General features: G+C 39.5%; 1 protein-coding gene across 4 annotated transcripts; it reads left to right on the top strand.

The window, feature by feature from the left end:
• Positions 1-5247: 5247 nt before the first annotated feature.
• On the top strand, positions 5248-17810 carry ptp4a1 (protein tyrosine phosphatase 4A1). 4 transcript variants are annotated; one of them, XM_051946245.1, is made up of 6 exons: positions 5248-5431; positions 11803-12474; positions 12713-12805; positions 13302-13432; positions 14693-14767; positions 16625-17810. In XM_051946245.1, the coding sequence occupies exons 2-6, from the start codon at positions 12370-12372 to the stop codon at positions 16740-16742; spliced, it is 522 nt and encodes a 173-aa protein (XP_051802205.1). In that variant the 5' UTR covers positions 5248-5431; positions 11803-12369; the 3' UTR covers positions 16743-17810. The 4 variants fall into 4 exon arrangements, with proteins under 4 accessions (XP_051802205.1, XP_051802204.1, XP_022070924.1 ...); XM_051946244.1 differs by having other exon boundaries at positions 11800-12474; XM_022215232.2 differs by having other exon boundaries at positions 5248-5445.
• Positions 17811-17845: the final 35 nt, after the last annotated feature.

Raw genomic sequence — 17845 nt, 5'->3', positions numbered from 1 at the left:
GCTTTGTGTGAGTGACAGGAAGGTGGGCGTGTACTCTGTAAGGCTTCTAGCGCTGCTGTCTCTGGCCTGTCTGCCAAAAAGCCGATCAACTTTTTTTTCATTGGCCTGCCAGTCCGTGGCTGGCCTGTCCAGGCAGGCCAATAAGGAGGCAGGCCTCTGGGAAAAGTCCCGCCTCTCCCGATTGCCAGTCCGGGCCTGGTCCCTAAACAGAGGCTTTATAAAACATCTACACATACACTAAAGTTCAAAAGTTTGGGGTCACTTAGAAATGTCCTTATTTCTGAAAGAAAAGCAGTTTTTGCCGATGAAGGTAACATTAACCCTTTAAGCTTCAGTCAATTCCAGCCGTTTTCAGTACAAAAAATCGCTAATATTCTCTTTTTAAATAAAAAAAATGATGAAAAATACGGGGAATATTGGACGCGCATCAGGAGGTGCATTTCCTTGAAAACGACCGATTCGGGGATTTTATACCGACTTCAGGACATGTTTTGGACAAAATAGTTTACTGGCTTGTGTCATCTGGATGTAAAAGGTTGGATTATGGCCGTTTTTTGTGGAATCTTTTTTTTGTGTGTAATAATAAACCCGGAAATGTGAGTCGCGCTGTGTGCGTTGAAGCCGTGTATAGAGAACGGATGGATGAATATTTGTTTTTGTCGGACAAATGTGTTTTTCTCACCCGCTGTGGTAATCGCATCTGAAAGTGGTTTATACCGGCGGATTCATGAGAATCTAAGCTTTCCATCGGCGTATAGTGTTTGTATAATCGCGTTTGCACCCGTCGGACATTCTTGAAATTCCTATGCAAATTAGTAGGTGTACCGCCGGCGGTACACTGAAGCTTAAAGGGTTTTAAATGAATCAGAAATCCAATCTAGACATTGTTAACATGTTAACATGGTAAATGACTATTCTAGCTGGAAACAGCTGATTTTTAATGGAATATCTCCATGGGGGTACAGAGGAACATTTCCAGCAGCCATCACTCCTGTGTTCTAATGCTACATTTTGTTAGCTAATGGTGTTGAAAGGCTAATTGATGATCAGAAAACCCTTGTGCTATGATGTTAGCCCGTGGATAAAAGTGTGAGCTTTCATGGAGAACGTGAAATTGTCCGGCTGAGCCCAAACTTTTGAACGGTAGTGTCACCTCTGTAGTCAAAACTTATATCACTGACGTTTACTTCTGTGTAGACAGATTTGGGTTTTTCAAGGTTTTTCTATTACAAATAGGTACCATTTTTTGTTGTCTCTATTTTCTTTTCGATATTTCAAAGAGCCCAACTGAATTCAAACCTTCCATTTAATGATCTCATAATTTCAATGAACCTATTTGGTATCTATGTACTGTATTCTTGTAGTATTCAAAGTAGGTTTGGTCAGTATAATAATGAACGATACTCTGTAGTACTGGCAGATCTTTCCAAACATGCCATGATATCTCTTCCTTTAATATCTCAGTGTGAGAAAACTGCAGAGGGTATTTCAAATCAGTGAACAAAACTGTGTCATGATAATATTGATCAGCATGATGTATTTGTTCGCTATTTGATTTGCTGCATTAGCCAACAAGAAAAGCACTCAGAGAGCGCAGTACTCTGTCAAAGCTGCTCAACTGTTGTATCACTTCTGACAGATGAAGTCTTGAAAAAATTTGTGGCAGAAATGACTGCAACATAGAATGTGGCCATTTAGCATAGATGTACCCATAAACAAAAGGACCTTGTGCTGAGTACAGATGTGTGTTATGCATAGGGATGTGCGGACTCGTCGTTTAATCGTTTAACCGCCTACTCATTTATTAAACGTTTAGTATTTTACTAGTCGGTTAAACGCTAGTGTGCCCGCCCCGCCCCGCCCCGCCCCGCCCCGCGATGCCGCCACCATGCAGCTCTACGCTCGGGCGTGCGCCGCGCGCTCGTCCCGTCTGGGCTACCTGGTTGATCCTGCCAGTAGCATATGCTTGTCTCTTTTTTCGACCCCCGCTATCCCCCTCATCATTAGCGGTGCTTTGACCACTCCAGCTACACCCAACACGTCCCTTCCTGCTACCCCGAAGCAAAGCATCGGCTCCAGTATGTGCTGCTCATGGACTGTCATGGCACACCGACCCGCTGCCGTTACGCACAGATGCAGCGGCACTTTCTGTCTCAGTGGACGACTGAACATCTTCATCAGAGGGTGAATATTCCTCTTCAGAATATGAGTAAGCCATTACTTGACAAAGTACTTTGTCAGCATTGACCAGACCTCTCGGTATGGTGAGTTTTCTCGCTCTAAAATGTGCCATCTTGCGCTCTGATACGCTCCGACGGCGAGTCTCGTCTCCTCGGTTTTCAAACTCTGTAAACTCCAAAACTTTGAATGAAAACACGCCCACAACTGATGCTCAGATTGAAGTTCCAGATGTCCGCCATCTCCTGGTGTACAGTACATGAAGCACACGAGGCAGTATATTTGAAGCTATGGCTTGTTATGTTCAACAATGTTGCTTGTTGCAATATTGCGACTTTGGCGCTTAAAGGGTTAAATTGCAAGTTTTCCGAACCGACTAGTCGCCAATAAAATTAGTGACTAGTCGGTTCGGAAATTAGTCGAAATTCCCATCCCTAGTTATGCATGTGTACATTATGTACGGATACTGAATCATGTGACCTAAATATGTAGCAGGTAGTGGGAATTGATGGGACCTCAAAACACCTCAACAATTTACTTAGTTGTTCCTTGTAACATTTCCAACAGATAAGTCCCGATAAGTCCGCAGTGGTGGATTTGTAGTAGGATCACAATCATGTGATTGTCAGCAAGCAGCTGATGTAGTGTTCACTTGTTGTCATGGTTACAGTGATACCGTGCTGCTATCTTGCAATGATGCAAAAATCTTTAACAAATCCGTGGATCCAGACTATAAGCCACATCACTGCCAAGATCTACTCATTTGGTCTTTGTTTCATTTCTGACCTTCCCTGAAAATTTCATCCAAATCTGTTGATCCATTTTTGAGTATTGGTACTAACAGACAGACAGACAGACGGACAAACGTATGCTGATCATCACATAACTCTGCTGCATTCCTCAGCAGAATAAAAATCACCTGTCTACCCTCATTATCATATCTGTTAGCAGTTTCAGAGTTACATTTTTCACAAAATACGAAATACTGCGATATACAGTTAAGTTAAAACAAGTACATCCCATGAAAATATGGAACATTTGATCATTTCCAATGGACTCTTACAATGTCAATTTGTATTTATTTTTTTATCACTCCTTCAAATCCGTCAAATCAGTTCCAGATTAGATACAAGAGGTTAGAACCTCTTTACAGACTGACAGATGTAGCCTGCCCTTTTGAAACCTCTGACATCTGGGATCTGCTGCTATTAAAATCTGCGGTGTCATCATGTCAAGATCCAAAGAGGTCTCTAGGCTTTCAGCGAAAAAGATCCCCAGAAAAAGTCTCCAACAACTCCTCATCCCAAGGTCTGTGTCTGCATCTACATGTCAGGGAAAGCCTTCGCTGTCTAAAAAGAGCTTTTGAGCAATGTCCTCAGGGCGCATGCACAGCTAAATAGCATTAGGGGGTAATAACAGCCATTCATTTCATTATATTTTATTTATTTCGGGTGATCCCTTTAAACTTTGGACACACAATTTAATTCTCCCCTCACTAGCAACACACTAAATCTGTGTAACATGTAGATTATCCAAAGCAGTCTTCAGGGTGAATAATAAACTACATGGGCATATTTCAGTGATGTCTGCTGTGATTCTGGATCATTTGTGGGATCCACGTGTGATCCCTGGAGGTGAAGGACCAGTCACCAGGCCTCAGCCATCACCTGACCAGAGCAGGCTGGAGCAGAGAGATGTCTGGGCAAAACACCACATTTTCTGGGTGGGGTTTATTGGTGAAGTTGGAGGCAATAAGACACAGGAAACACTGCAAGCTCTTAGGGTTTGTCTTCAAAATATAGGCTGAAAGTGTGACTGACAAGAGGAAAGGATTGTAATAAAAACAATTAAAATAATTTCTTAAATTTAGCAGTTTACAAAATTGCATTTCAAAATATAGAATGTGATATGTACACTACCATTCAAAAGTTTGGGGTCACTCAGAAATGTCCTTATTTTTGAAAGAAAAGCAGTTTTTTTCTCCAGTGAAGCTAACATTAAATGAATCAGAAATACAGTCTAGACATTGTTAATGTGGTAAATGACTATTCTAGCTGGAAACAGCTAAGTTTTAATGAAATATCTCCATAGGGGTACAGAGGAACATTTCCAGCAACCATCACTCCTGTGTTCTAATGCTACATTGTGTTAGCTAATGGTGTTGAAAGGCTAATTGATGATTAGAAAACCCTTGTGTAATTATGTTAGCACATGAATAATAATATAATAGAATAATAAGTGTGAATTTTCATGGAAAACATGAAATTGCCGGGGTGACCCCAAGCCTTTGAACAGTAGTGTAGTTCAACTTTAACTGATATAGAGGAGTTTTACCTCCTTTAGACAATTTTAAATAATATAGGGCAACTTTAATTGAGAGCAATTTTAACTAATTAGATCAATGTTATCTAATATAGAGCAACCTTAGCTAATATAGAGCAACTTTAACAATATCAACTTTTAGCAAATATGGAGCAACTTTACCTTATACAGTGGAATTTAAATTCATGTACGCTATTGTTAAAAAGTTTGGGGTCACTCACAAATGTTCTTGTTTTTGAAAGAAAAGCATTTTTTCAGTGAATATAACAATCGGAAAAACAGTCTAGACATTGTTAATTGGGTAAATAACTATTTTAGCTGGAAACAGCTGATTTTTAATGGAGTATCTACATAAGAGTAATGTGTTGAAAGGCTAATTGATGATTAGAAAACTCTTGTGCAGTTATATTAGCACATAAATAAAAGCGTGAGTTTTCATGAAAAACATGAAGTTGTCTGGGTGACTCCAAACTTTTGAATGAGAGTGTACACATTTTCAAAAAGTACAAAAGATGTAGACACTAAACTGTGCAACAAAGTGAAATGAAAAGCTTTATACAATGTTGTAGATAATATTGACATTTTGACACAAATTAGTACAGATGATGGAAGGAAATTTAAATTTCGCTGTACTTTGGATAATGACAATTAAGGTTTTCTATTCTATTCTATTCTATATAATATAATATAATATAATATAAATTAGTGAGCTACAACAGTCGTGTTTTATTGTGAAGGAGCAGACCGGAACCGTTCTGCATCCGTCTCGCCTCCTCTCTGGTATATCGTCCATGGTTTCGTCCCGGCAGATCAGGAGACTTTGGCTCCGACCGGAGGAACAGCACCAGACTGTATGGTGGAGAAGAACCGTTCTCTAATTTTTAGTTTTTTCTGCGGACCGGCTGTATGATTAAGCTACAATCTTCAATGAGTAAGCATATCCCAGTAAGTAACGTGTTGTTTGTGGCTGCCATTTTGTGTCTGCTTCCCCATCTCATCGGCTCGTGCTGTAAAATTAGTACGTTAACCGTTACTAGCCGGCCCTCACGCTGAAATCACGGCCTGCTCGGTACAAAACCGCTCCGTGACTTTGTCGCCGGTCGTTCCGGTGTGACACAAACCCGCTGACCGTGTGTTTTTTATTCCAGTAACCTGTAAAAGCAGCGGTTCGGTTAGGAAGCAAGCCGCTGTCAGATGCGCAGCTCGCTCGGGCTGTGTCCTGGCCCGGAAGTTTCTGTCGGATTAACTCGACGTATTTTTATGCGAAATGAACAATAAAAAACAATAAAACGTGAACAAAAATGTCCCGGTGTTTTCCGACACCGGGTGTTCGTGTGGGGCGTCGTGTTTGACAGCGTCCCGGTGTCTAAGCTCTGACAGCTCGAAGGCCGCACCGCCGTATGATGGCGCCCAGTCCATCCGCACACAAAGGACTCTCCAGCCCTGTCATGTAATGCAGCAACTCCTCCTGTGCTTCGTTTATCTCTCCATTTCACATCCTTTTGTGGTTGTTTGTTCCCTTCCTCAGTCACATTTCCGTGCCTGTTTTTCATTCGGATTAACAAAACATTCTTCAACAGCTTAGCGTTTTTTCCTTTTCTTAACAGGAGAACATGTCCTTTATATTTAACTGTGTTCTGTCATAGTGGTAAGACAGGCCTTCGATGCTAAAATGCAGATTTTTTTCTTAATAAAACTGGCAAGCACTGTTTAAAGAGAATGAATATTCACACGCTCATTTACAAGTGTCTTTCTGTCTTTGTGAGGACATGCATTGAGCTAATGCATCCCCTAATCCAGGGGTGTTGAGCTGTTTTTAGTTCAGAGCCCACATTCAGCCCGATGTGATCTCAAATGACTAGTAAAATCATAACCTAATGACCACAAGTCAAAATTTTTCATTTGTTTTACTGCAAAAAAATGCATTCTGAAAATATTCACATCTAAGTAACTATCTTTTTACAAAACATTATGAACAACATGAAATTTAAGAAAAAAAACCTCAATTTCAATAACATTATGCCTCAGTTTATCATTTACACATTGCAACTTACAAATCGGAATATCTACGAAGGCACAGAACATTTAGTCACGGGTATCTAGAGCTGAATGATGTAGTATTTTACTTTAAGAAAGGCAAAAACGAGACAAAATAGTACAAAATGAAATGCAGAACAACATGAAATGAAACAAAAAGGAGACAAAAAAGTTAGAAAGCGACAAAAAAATGGACTGAGACAAATGACAAAAATGTGAAACAAAACAAAGGACACAAAACAATGAATGAAGCGACGCAAAATGGCAAAAATGAGACAAAAGAACACAAGCGAGGCAAAAAGGAAACACAAAGCGACAAAATGTGAGACAAACGATAAGTCAGACAAAAAAGAAACGACAACAAATGAGACCTAAAAGAAAAATGATCAATCTAGTATTTTACTTTCTGATCAAAGCCATGTGTCATGGTCTCAAAATGATTTTAAATTTATCGCTTTACATATTTACACTTCAGTGAATATCGTCTGTAATTTTTACACTTTACAGATTCGTCCCACAAGTCAGATTGGACTTTCTGGAGGGCCAGTTTTGGCCCGTGGGCCGCATGTTTGACACCCCTGGACTAACCCTTAATCCAACCACAACCATCAAAATTAAATGACTTAAACCATAAAACTAAATGTTTACCCTCAAACATATAAAACTAACATTTTGATCCACACAAACGTAGAAAGACGTGAATACTTGAGTGTACAAAGACTGAAATGAAAATTCCTCAATGAGCTCTTGTGATGGATAATTATATTTAAAGTAGTACATTTTCAGCGAAATGCGCTGTGCAACAGAACGGCTATAAATGTGCTTTTTATGCTTTAAAATTTGGCAAAGACTGTCTAGCAACAAGACTAAAACTGAAAAAAATGCCACTATTTTCTGTATGAAATATTTGGAACTGTCTGCATGGAAGTCCTCAAAGCAACTCAAATACGTTTTTGTGAGGATTTCAAACATATTAAACTTCTCTCCTCAGTGGCGTCTGATCCGGTTCTCACTGCATTTACAGGCCTCCTTGTGTTTGAAGGCTTAAAGACGGGTTTAGCAAAGCAAATGGCAGGCAAAGTGAGTCAGATTTGTGCTGCTGCTGCCGATAATAACAACAGAGGGGATGTTAAAGCCCCGCTGAAGGCCTCATGGTTGAGCTCAGCCCTCACAGATATGACCTAGATGTCAGAAATGACACATCCTCTCTATTGTACACCGACAGCCATGAGGTGGGATATTACACTGCTGCAGTGAGAGTTTATGTAACGTACTGGCAGGTTAGAGGCTCAGTTTTCTCTCTATTTTCACCTCCTGTATGCTGTAAATCGTTATAACGGGGTGGGCCAAAAGTAGGCAGTTTTACTATTTGTTTTCAGATCTAATTTATCCGAACCAGTTTCCCTTATTCACATTTTGGAAATGTTACTATGTCTGCCTGAGGAGATAAGGCCTGCAGAGTCACTGACTTCTTTTAAATCACTTCTGAAATCCCACTTTTGTAGATTTGCTTTTATGTGCAGTTTATTAGTTTTAATGTTCTGTTTTGTATTATGTCCCGTTTTTATTTTTGATGTTCTCTCGTTTTATTTTGCTTCTAGCTGCCTGGTTCTGTGGTGTGATGTCATCTCTCTAATTCTTTAATTCTCCATTTATTTATTTTTTTAGTGTTTAGCTTTTACCCCTCAATCTTATTCTTTGATTTTTAAGCTGTCTAGTTCCTTTGTTTGGTATGAGTGCCAATCTAGCTAATTATTCATTTAATTTATTATCATTTTTGCTCTTTATTTTGATTGTCTGTGCTGCATGTATTAACCGTCAAAGCCCTTTGTGAACACTGTTCTTAAGGGTGCTATGTAAATAAAGGTCTTATTATTATTCTTAAGCTATTTCTTCGAATTTTGATTTCCATTTTTATGTTGTTTTTTTAAGTATTTTTATAGGGATTGTGTAGCCTAGCCGCGCTAGACAACCCACGGCAATGAATTTAATTCTCTGCCAGGGTGGGTCTAGTTACCCTCCATAAGGCTCGAGGTTGGATTCTCCTAAAACTGGCCGGACCAATCACCATGAAGTGTAGAGTCAGAAGGCGGGCGTAACTGAGTGACGACAGAGGCGCGACGATTCTGACAGAAACAACCAGAAACAACTAGCCTAGCGGCGCTAGACAACACACGGCAACGAATTTAATTCTCTGCCAGGGTTGACAACAAAAACTACAACAGTCGTTGAGCTCCATTAGCACCGACTCTGAATAATCTTTCTGTTAACATGTCTGTAATATACTTGAGCTTCACCCATGGACTGTATAAATAAGGCTTCACCGAACTACCGCATCCTCTGATTTCCGGCGCTCTAGGAGCCTATTCGTTGCGCTGATTGGTTGTATACCTACCCAATTGCTGCAGAGTGATTTGATCGACAACCTTTTAGCCCGCCTCCCTCCCTGTCGAGGGTAACTAGACCCTTGTGTCTTCAGACCTGGGTCTAGCGCAGCTAGGCTAGGGATTGTGAGCAATGGCAAACAAATTAAATGTAGAGTACAGAAAGTGGAAACTAAAGCAGTGTTTAAAGTGTGAAAATGCAGAGCAAAGAAACCTTTAAAACTCCCCCACCTTGACGCCAGGAAATTTTTCACATAAGAAATGCTTTTTTTTTTTAATTTTTTTTTTTTGCCTTTTGTTGGCTTTATTAGGTATGTTAGTCGAGAGGCAGACAGGAAAGTAAGGAAAAGAATGGGGGGGGAAGACATGCAGCAAAGGGCAGTGAGCAGGAATGGAACCCCGCTGTGTTGAAGACTATAGTTCATAGGTCGCCCACTCAACCAGTTGAGCTACCTGAGCACCCTAGGTTTGGCGGTTGATTTACCAAAATCCTACCTAGTAAGTGTAAGCCTACTTTTGGCCCACCCAGTACATGACATTTCTGTGGATGAAACTCTGTGTTCGGTGTGGGAATCAAACCCACTGTCTTCCACTGGCTTTACTCAGCATTTTCATCTCACATAGTGTCAGATCTGAGTAAACTTTCAGCTTTGTGGCATTCAAAGTTGTTTGTCAGTTAGAATAAGTCTTCCTGAAAGGATGTGGTTTTAACTACACGTTCAGTCGGGGCTGCAACCAGCAATCATTTTAATTGTCTGTTAATCTGTCAGATATTTTGTCGAATATGTGGTTACTTGGTTGATCTGTGAAATGCAAGAAAATGGAAGAAAAATATTGATTAGTGTCTCCTAAAGCCCAAGACTACATCTTCGAAGTCAAATGTAAGGCGTCCCTCAAGTCTGGACACAGGAAATCTCAACTTTTATTGCCTATGCAGATTAAATATGGCTTTGTTGAAATATTAAATTTGTCTGCGATCGTTCACGTCCCCTTAGAAGTACCATTTCAACTCTTTCTTCTTTTGACAAAGCCGTATTTACACTGTGAAGACAAAAATATATAGTTAATGAGATTTCCTGTGTGTTCAGACTTGAAGGACACTCTTTAGATTGTGTTTACTGTTGGAGAGAATTAAAGAAACCAGAGATTGAGAAATTCCAGAAGCTGTAATCTGATATCTTGTGATTCTTTCGCAGTTAATGAAAATGTAAATCCAATCAATCAACTATTGAGATAGGTGTTGATTAATTCAATAGGTGTCAACAAGTTGATTGATTGTTGCTGTTCCACTTTCAGGGTAGAAAGAACGTGTGATTGATGTAATCACTGAGGGACTTTTGCTATTGTTAATGCCTTAGTTTATATTAAAGGCAGGATTGTGTTTTGGAAAGCAACTCTTAAGATAAAAGAAGCATCATTAGTTGGTTTTTTTTGTGTACATGGTATGATTTTAATGAGTGTGCAAGATGGCAGCTCTCCTTAGACTCCCTTGGCCTTTTATTTTGAAGGGCTGCTATGTTTGAGCAGAGCCAGTGTTGGACTAAAGGACTAAACTGATTTTACTCCACAGAGGTGACGTGTGCAGGCTGGAGTCTGCAGTGTGTGTGTGTGTGTGATGCAACTGAGTTTCAATACTTCCATAACAACACTTCAGTAGGAGTATTTCACCAGTGGAGAATTTTGTTCCTAAAATACTGAAGATAAAAATGCTGGAGTCAGTGAAAAAGCCAATAATTTCAGTTTACAATGATAAATGGAGGGGGAAAAGCAAATTGTCACATTTCCAGTGCTTTTTTATGTTGTTGTTTGTCATTGATAAAAGCCTTTAAACTGTAACAGCATGAAAGCTGCAACAATAAGTGTTTAAAAATGCAAGATTATTGGTTAAAATTTTAAAGTTTTAGTTAAATTTTTCAAGAAAATAACATTGGTTGGTTGCATGTTGTGGAACGTCAAACTTTTCAGTTTTTCTTTATCTTTGGACTTTGGGTGAGACAGTGTGGTCATGGACTTTGAAAACTTGTGATTGGAGTCTTTCTCTATTTGCTGATTAAATGTAGGCCTCATTAGTAGATTAATTGGTAATGACGGTAATAATTTCATTTTTACAGCACACTTAAGAACACTGTCTACAAAGTGCTTTAACAGTTAAAACACAACGCAGATAATCAAGCAAGATATAGGAGACAAGTCAGAGCTGTCAATTCAAATAAATAGTAAAATGATAAATTAATAATTAGCTGGATTATCACGCATATTAAACAAAGGAGCTATGCTAAAATTAAAGAATAACATGGAGGGTTTAAGGTTAGAAATTGAAAATAAAAATTAGAGAATTAAAGAATTAGAGATGACATCACATCAAGAAACCAGGCAGCTAAAATGAAAATAAACCGAGAACATCTAACATAAAAAGACATGATACAGAATGAAACACTAAAACTAATTAAAGCTAAAATTAATTTTCAGGAGTGATTTAAAAGAAGTTACTGACTCTGCAGGCCTCATCTCCTGAAGCAGTTGCTGCCAGAATCGAGGGGGCCAAATAGTTAGCTGAAGCCGTAATTTCACCATGAATGATCGCTTATTTCTGTCAGTCGGAAGCCTGACATTGAGCGGTAGAATCTGGTATCTCCAAAACATTTTCAGCCATCAATCAAAGTCTGTTATTTCGGAACAAGAAAAATATTCCCACATGGGCTCCGAAAGAGGAAGTACATGTCCAGCAGCTGATGTTTTGTTCTGTTTTGGATGTTGTTTTTTTAGTAATCATCTTGAGCAAAGAGCATTATTGTTTGTTAAAATACCAAACCTGAACTCTCTGTTGTTAAACTGTGTTTTTTAAAAGCCTTTCTTTTTCCCCCTCTGTGTCCTGCAGCAGTTCTGTGGTGTTCTGGGTCACACATTTATGGAGTTTCTGAAGGGCAGTGGGGACTACTGCCAGGCTCAGCACGCTGCCTATGCAGACGAGTGAACAGCCAAACTCGCCATCGATCCGACGCACTTGAGCCACAGGAGGGACCCCGGGAAGTTGGCAGGACCGGGACGCCTCCCAGAACCAGCGATAACTCGGCCTGGATGGGGTAACTCCACCCGCTGCACACTGCCCTCGTCGGCTTCCGCCTGGCCAGAATCAAGGTGGAACCAGCCTTGTTTTTTTTTTCTTCCTTTTCCTTTGTTTTATCCCGAAGGAGAGGGTTTTGAGTTACTTTTCTAATTGTCCGCCCTTTTTCGGCTGCCAAACTCCCCAAATTTGCCTGTCCTTTTTTCGTTTTTGTTTTCAAGCCTTGCCAACCTCGAAGAAGACCGGAGGATTTTTGTTTCTCAGAGCTTGTTGGACATTTTGTGTTTGACATTCCCTCCGAGTTTAACTAAGTGTTTACATTCGTGTTTCTACTGCTCTGTGGAAGACATTTTGGGTTTTGTTAGTTTTCTTTACATCATCACAATGGCTCGTATGAACAGACCAGCCCCTGTGGAGATCACCTACAAAAACATGAGATTCCTCATTACCCACAATCCCACCAACGCCACCCTGAACAAGTTCATCGAGGTGAGCCACAGCATCACTGTATAAAATTTGAACTAATTCCACTCTAGAAGTCCATGTATACACATTTGAGGATAAAGATAATGTAGACAAATGTTTTGAACATGAAGTACAATCAGAAAAAATGGTTCTTGAAAGAATCGTTTGTCTGCAATTATCGTAAAGGATACTACTGAGTTAGATTGCAGGATTGCTTGTACCTGTTCCTTCCTAAAACCAGTTCTGCTGTGTGTGCTTCCAGGAGCTAAAGAAATATGGAGTCACCACGGTTGTGAGAGTTTGTGAGGCCACCTATGATGCCACCCTGGTGGTGAAAGAAGGAATCCAGGTTCTGGTGAGTTCAGACCTGTTCTTCATGACTTCTGATGATTTAAACCTCCACGTTTTGCCATTTTTTTCTTCCAGCTATGAGTTGTCAAGCTCAGATTTAATGAGATTCTAAACTTGTCACGGAAATAAATGACCCTAAAAACAACAATCGGCTCAAAGCATGTGGTGTTGGAACGAAACAGCTCGAGCCAGCACAAATATTCACTGCACTATTTACCGTTACACACAACACACTTATGTGACACCGGCATTTCTTCTATGTTTTTACAGAGCTTTTACCTGAACTAGTTGTATTACTAGAAACCACCATGTGTGACTGAAGAACATTTCAAAATATCCCATGCAGCCTCAGATACAGAGGAAAGAAAAGCTCCACAGGTGTCCCTCCTCCCTACAACAACATTTTTCTTTCCCCACAGCCAGTTCAGCCCTCACACTTCTTTTGTTTTGGTTTCCAAGAAACTGGGGCCCATGACATCATTTCCCTCTTCCTCCTCCAGGATTGGCCGTTTGATGACGGAGCTCCTCCCTCCAACCAGATCGTGGATGATTGGCTGAACCTCCTGAAGCTGAAGTTCAGGGAGGAGCCCGGCTGCTGCATCGCTGTCCACTGTGTGGCAGGACTGGGGAGGTGAGCGCTCATTGCCTCAAAGATTAAAGTATTATGTTCTTAGTATGACAAATAATATTTGAAGTGTGTGGTGGGGATATGGTAGATAAGGGTCCTACCGGAATTGGAGGACATTTGGGCTTTGAAATCTTTGAAAAATGAACCTTCTCTTTTACAGTTTTCATCTCCATATTCATCAATAATAGGTAATAAACTATCAAAGACTTGACTGGCTCAGCTTACACATCAATGGTACCATTTTTATTCCATGTTTTATTTGTTGTTTGCTAACCCTGCTCTAATCACAGTAACAGGGTTGCTAATCCATGCTAATGTTAGCTTTTTCTCAGCAGTAGAAGCTAGATATTTAGCTAGCTGTTACTGCTGACCAAGAGGACAAACTGACTGATGGAAAACAGTAAAAAGAATTAGTCTGATCCTGATAATATGAGGTAGAGTGAGACATTTGATCAAGACTGACAGCGTTATGAAAATATGAAAAATAGAAGAGAGGACACAGCTTTGCTCGACTCATTCTTTAGGAAAACTGTTTAATGATGTAAATCACAAAACAAGACGCAAAAAAAAGAGAAAAATTGAGGGAACTCCAGACTTATTTATGTTTGAATGTTGGACATTCTGTTACATGCACAGCTGGTGTTAAAACTGTTGTTTTATAGTAACTGGCAAAGCTTTGACGGGTTTTTCAATCAAAAATGTCAGTCTGTTTTCTTAAATATGAAAATGTGCTGTTTTCCCCTGTTTTTATATGATTGTTAACATCACATTGAGCTTTGCTATATGGAGACAGGACTTTCTTACAATTTGCAAGTGAAACGAATAATGGTGAAGGTACAAAAGTGCTTAAGTAAAAATCATTTGACCTCCTTTTCATTTTGATGTGTGTACAAAATGGTACAGATAAGATATTGCTCGTCGTATATCGTTCTAAAACTCATTGAGGAAGAGTTTGGAAATCAAAATAAGATGCAAAAGATGTGAAGTAAAGCAACAGTCACATGACTCATGATAGCCATTTCGGCGTGTCTTTTCTTAGTTTGGACAAACTGTCAAACAGGTTCTGTCTTTATCCTGCTTTTCTTTAAACTGATTTGAGAAGGATGTTAAAAAAAAAAAGAAGTCTTAAATTGTGGCAAGAATCAAAAGATGTTTCTGAATCCAAAGCAAGGCTTTGAAAGGAGGAGTTTTAAATGAAGCAGCACATTTTTTCCAAGGTTATTTTAACAGACATTCTTGGTACCATGTTTTTTTCCCCTGCAGAGCTCCTGTTCTGGTGGCGCTCGCCTTGATAGAATGTGGGATGAAATATGAAGATGCTGTCCAGTTCATTCGACAGTAAGTTCACATGAGAAACCTTTTGATGACTCAAAGGAAAAGCATTTTAAATAGAGACATAGAGAATAATAGAATAAATGTAGAATGTTTAAAACATTTAAAATATTTAAATAGTAAAACATCCTTTCAGTTTGGGTACATTTGGCTGTTTTGTGCACAGTGTGGATTCAGTGGGGCTGTTGAAGAGTACAGTTGTCAGTGCAAGTTAACTTTGAGATCATCCTGCATTTCTGTGTTACACATTTCTCATAAAAACAGAATCATATGTTGATACTTGAAGCTGGCAGGGATGAGTCATAACTGTGTAAATAGATCAGGTAGTGAGATCAGAGTGATTCAGTGGGAGCAGTGGAGGCAGTGCTTTAAAGTGATGTCATCAGGTCCCACGTGTTTGCTTTAAGATCATTATATGTTCGTAGAAAGTAATTACCATTCATTTCAGATGGCTTTATGATTAGAAGGGTGCATTATGGATCGAATCTTGTGGTTTTAGTTAATAGTGCTTTAATCGTGATGCAATACTAATATAAAATTCATCAATCAGATTTTATTTGTGCAGCACTTTCTGTACAAATAGAATCTAACAGAATGCTGAGCATTCCAAATGGAATTTAAAAAATTGAAAAACAAGTGTCAGTATAATTATTATTATTTAATAACCATGTTGGCATGCACACTTCCGTTCAAAAGTTTGGGGTCACTCAGACCATTTCTTGTTTTCCTTTAAATCTCATAATTTAATTCATGTGCTAACATAACTGCACAAGGGTTTTCTAATCATCAATTAGCCTTTCCACACCATTAGCTAACACAATGTAGCATTAGAACACAGGAGTGATGGTTGCTGGAAATGTTCCTCTGTACCCCTATGGAGATATTCCATTAAAAATCAGCCGTTTCCAGCTAGAATAGTCATTTAGCACATTAAAAATGTCTAGACTGGATTTCTGATTCATTTCATGTTGTCTTCATTGACAAAAAACTGCTTTTCTTTCAAAAATAAGGACATTTCTAAGTGACCACTAACCTTTGAACATCATTGTATATTTTTGACTACTTGCTTAAAGTAGAAATCTACGACACACTAAGGCTATTTATGTAAAAATTATATAAAAAATGTATTATTGGTAAACATTTATCCTCCTCATTGATTTGTATTTGTACTAGGGCTGCACCAAACGACGCGTCGTCTGAGCACGATACGTCATCAAAAGCGGAAGTGAGCGCGCAATGCACCAGAAATTCCCTTCCGACCGGAGCACGGAACACGGACGAACGTCGGCGCGGCATCGTGCATGCATTATGTATCCACGCTGCAGCGCAGATGTCCGTGTTTAGATACAGCTGTATAGTAAACGCTGACGTCCATGTTTACGATAGAACGCGGACATCTGCGCTGCAGCGTGCATACATAATACATGCACGATGCCGCGCCGACGTTCATCCGTGTTCCGCGCTCCGGTCGGAAGGGAATTTCTGGTGCATTGCGCGCTCACTTCCGCTTTTGATGACGTATCGTGCTCATACGACGCGTCGACGCGTCGTTTGGTGCAGTCCTAATTTGTACACATATTAGGATAACAGTCACCATATATTATGTGCTGTTGGAAAACTATTAAAATCTAATTAATAGTAGAATCCTACGACGCCATCTTCTCACACTATAGTCACTGACTGTGATGTAGAAAACGGCTGATAAGGTGAAGGACTTTTTCTAACTACATGTATGCTTCAAAGATTAAACGACCTGCAGCCTTGGCTCAGCTTTCGCTCTGAGAAAATGACAACTTCTTTTGTCTGTTTTATATTGGAGATTTCTTGAACTGAGCTAACTCCGCCTCCTGCTGTTCCTTCCAGGAAGCGTCGAGGAGCGTTCAACAGCAAACAGCTGTTCTACCTGGAGAAATATCGTCCAAAGATGCGCCTGCGCTTCAAAGATTCCAACGGCCATCGCAATAACTGCTGCATCCAGTAGAGCCAAACCCTGAGCCACGCCAACCCTCACTACAGAAGACTTCACTTCAAACTTGCTAGCTTCTTACCTGGCAGGCTTGTTTTCTTCCTTTTTTCTTCATTGTGTTGAAGTATTTTACTTTGAAAGATCATGCTCGGTTATCCAACTGTCTCCCCTTCCCTCTCCAGGTTCAAAATCAAACGTCAAAAAATGAAAAACAAGAGTTGTGTGAGCTGAATTTTCTCTTCACGTGCCCAAAAAAAAGTTAAAAAAAAAAAAATTGGAAGGGCAGCGCTCAGTCATGTATCGTTGTAAGATGTTGGATTAGCTGTTTTTTGCAAATGCATCCCAAAGATTATGATTGGCCAGTGCATTTACATCGCCTGAGAATGTGTCTAAATTTATTTTTCTTATTTTCATGTGAGCAATTCTATGTACCCCGTTCAATTTTAGGGTTCAGTTTCAGTACTGACTAGAAAGAGGTATGCCTTCCTTCAAATCAGATGGATCATCCATAAATGCCTTACAATCGAAGTGGAACAAAGGCAATCGAGGCGGGAGTCGACTCCCGCTGGCATTTGGAAAAGGTGTTTCATTTTTCTACTTGGAACAAAAATAAAACTGTTGCCTTTGTCTTGTGCAGGAAGTCTTACACACACTTATGCCCTTTCAGTAACTATTTTTAATATAAATGCTTAATTGTTGCAATATTTGTCATACTTGTCAATTGAAAGTCTAGAAACTCGTATTTTTTCTTTACTCTATCAAACCTTATGTTTACTAATTAACTGCCATGTTCCAAAATGTGATCTTCGGTCTTTTTTTCATTTTTTTCTTTTTTTCTTTTTTTTTTTTTTTGCTTCAAACTGGACTTCCAACGTCTGCGATATTTTGTATGCCTTTTTATTTGATGTCCGTAACTTAAGACTTGGATACTTGATGATTTTATGTATTTGAAAATGTGTACTATTATTATTAGGTTGGCTATTTATACTATCAATGGATGTGTGATTTAGTACAGTGAGCGACAAAGTTGTACCTGTTCACCAACTTGTGAGAGTACATTAAATGATACACTGAAAAACAACAGAGTTGTTCACGAGTCTTATTTTTGGTGGTTTTTA

This window comes from Acanthochromis polyacanthus, chromosome 3 (genome assembly GCF_021347895.1).
Source record: "Acanthochromis polyacanthus isolate Apoly-LR-REF ecotype Palm Island chromosome 3, KAUST_Apoly_ChrSc, whole genome shotgun sequence".
Classification (NCBI taxonomy): Eukaryota; Metazoa; Chordata; class Actinopteri; family Pomacentridae; genus Acanthochromis; species Acanthochromis polyacanthus.
Note: the sequence above shows the minus strand (reverse complement) of the source record. Positions and strands in the feature narration are given on the sequence as shown.

Bases quoted from the DNA above. Each gene is read 5' to 3' on its own strand.
- ptp4a1 (XM_051946245.1), top strand. From the start codon at position 12,370: ATGGCTCGTATGAACAGACCAGCCCCTGTGGAGATCACCTACAAAAAC. The intron at 13,433-14,692 runs GTGAGCGCTCAT...TTTCCCCTGCAG, and splicing joins TGTGTGGCAGGACTGGGGAG to AGCTCCTGTTCTGGTGGCGC. The intron at 14,768-16,624 runs GTAAGTTCACAT...TGTTCCTTCCAG, and splicing joins GCTGTCCAGTTCATTCGACA to GAAGCGTCGAGGAGCGTTCA.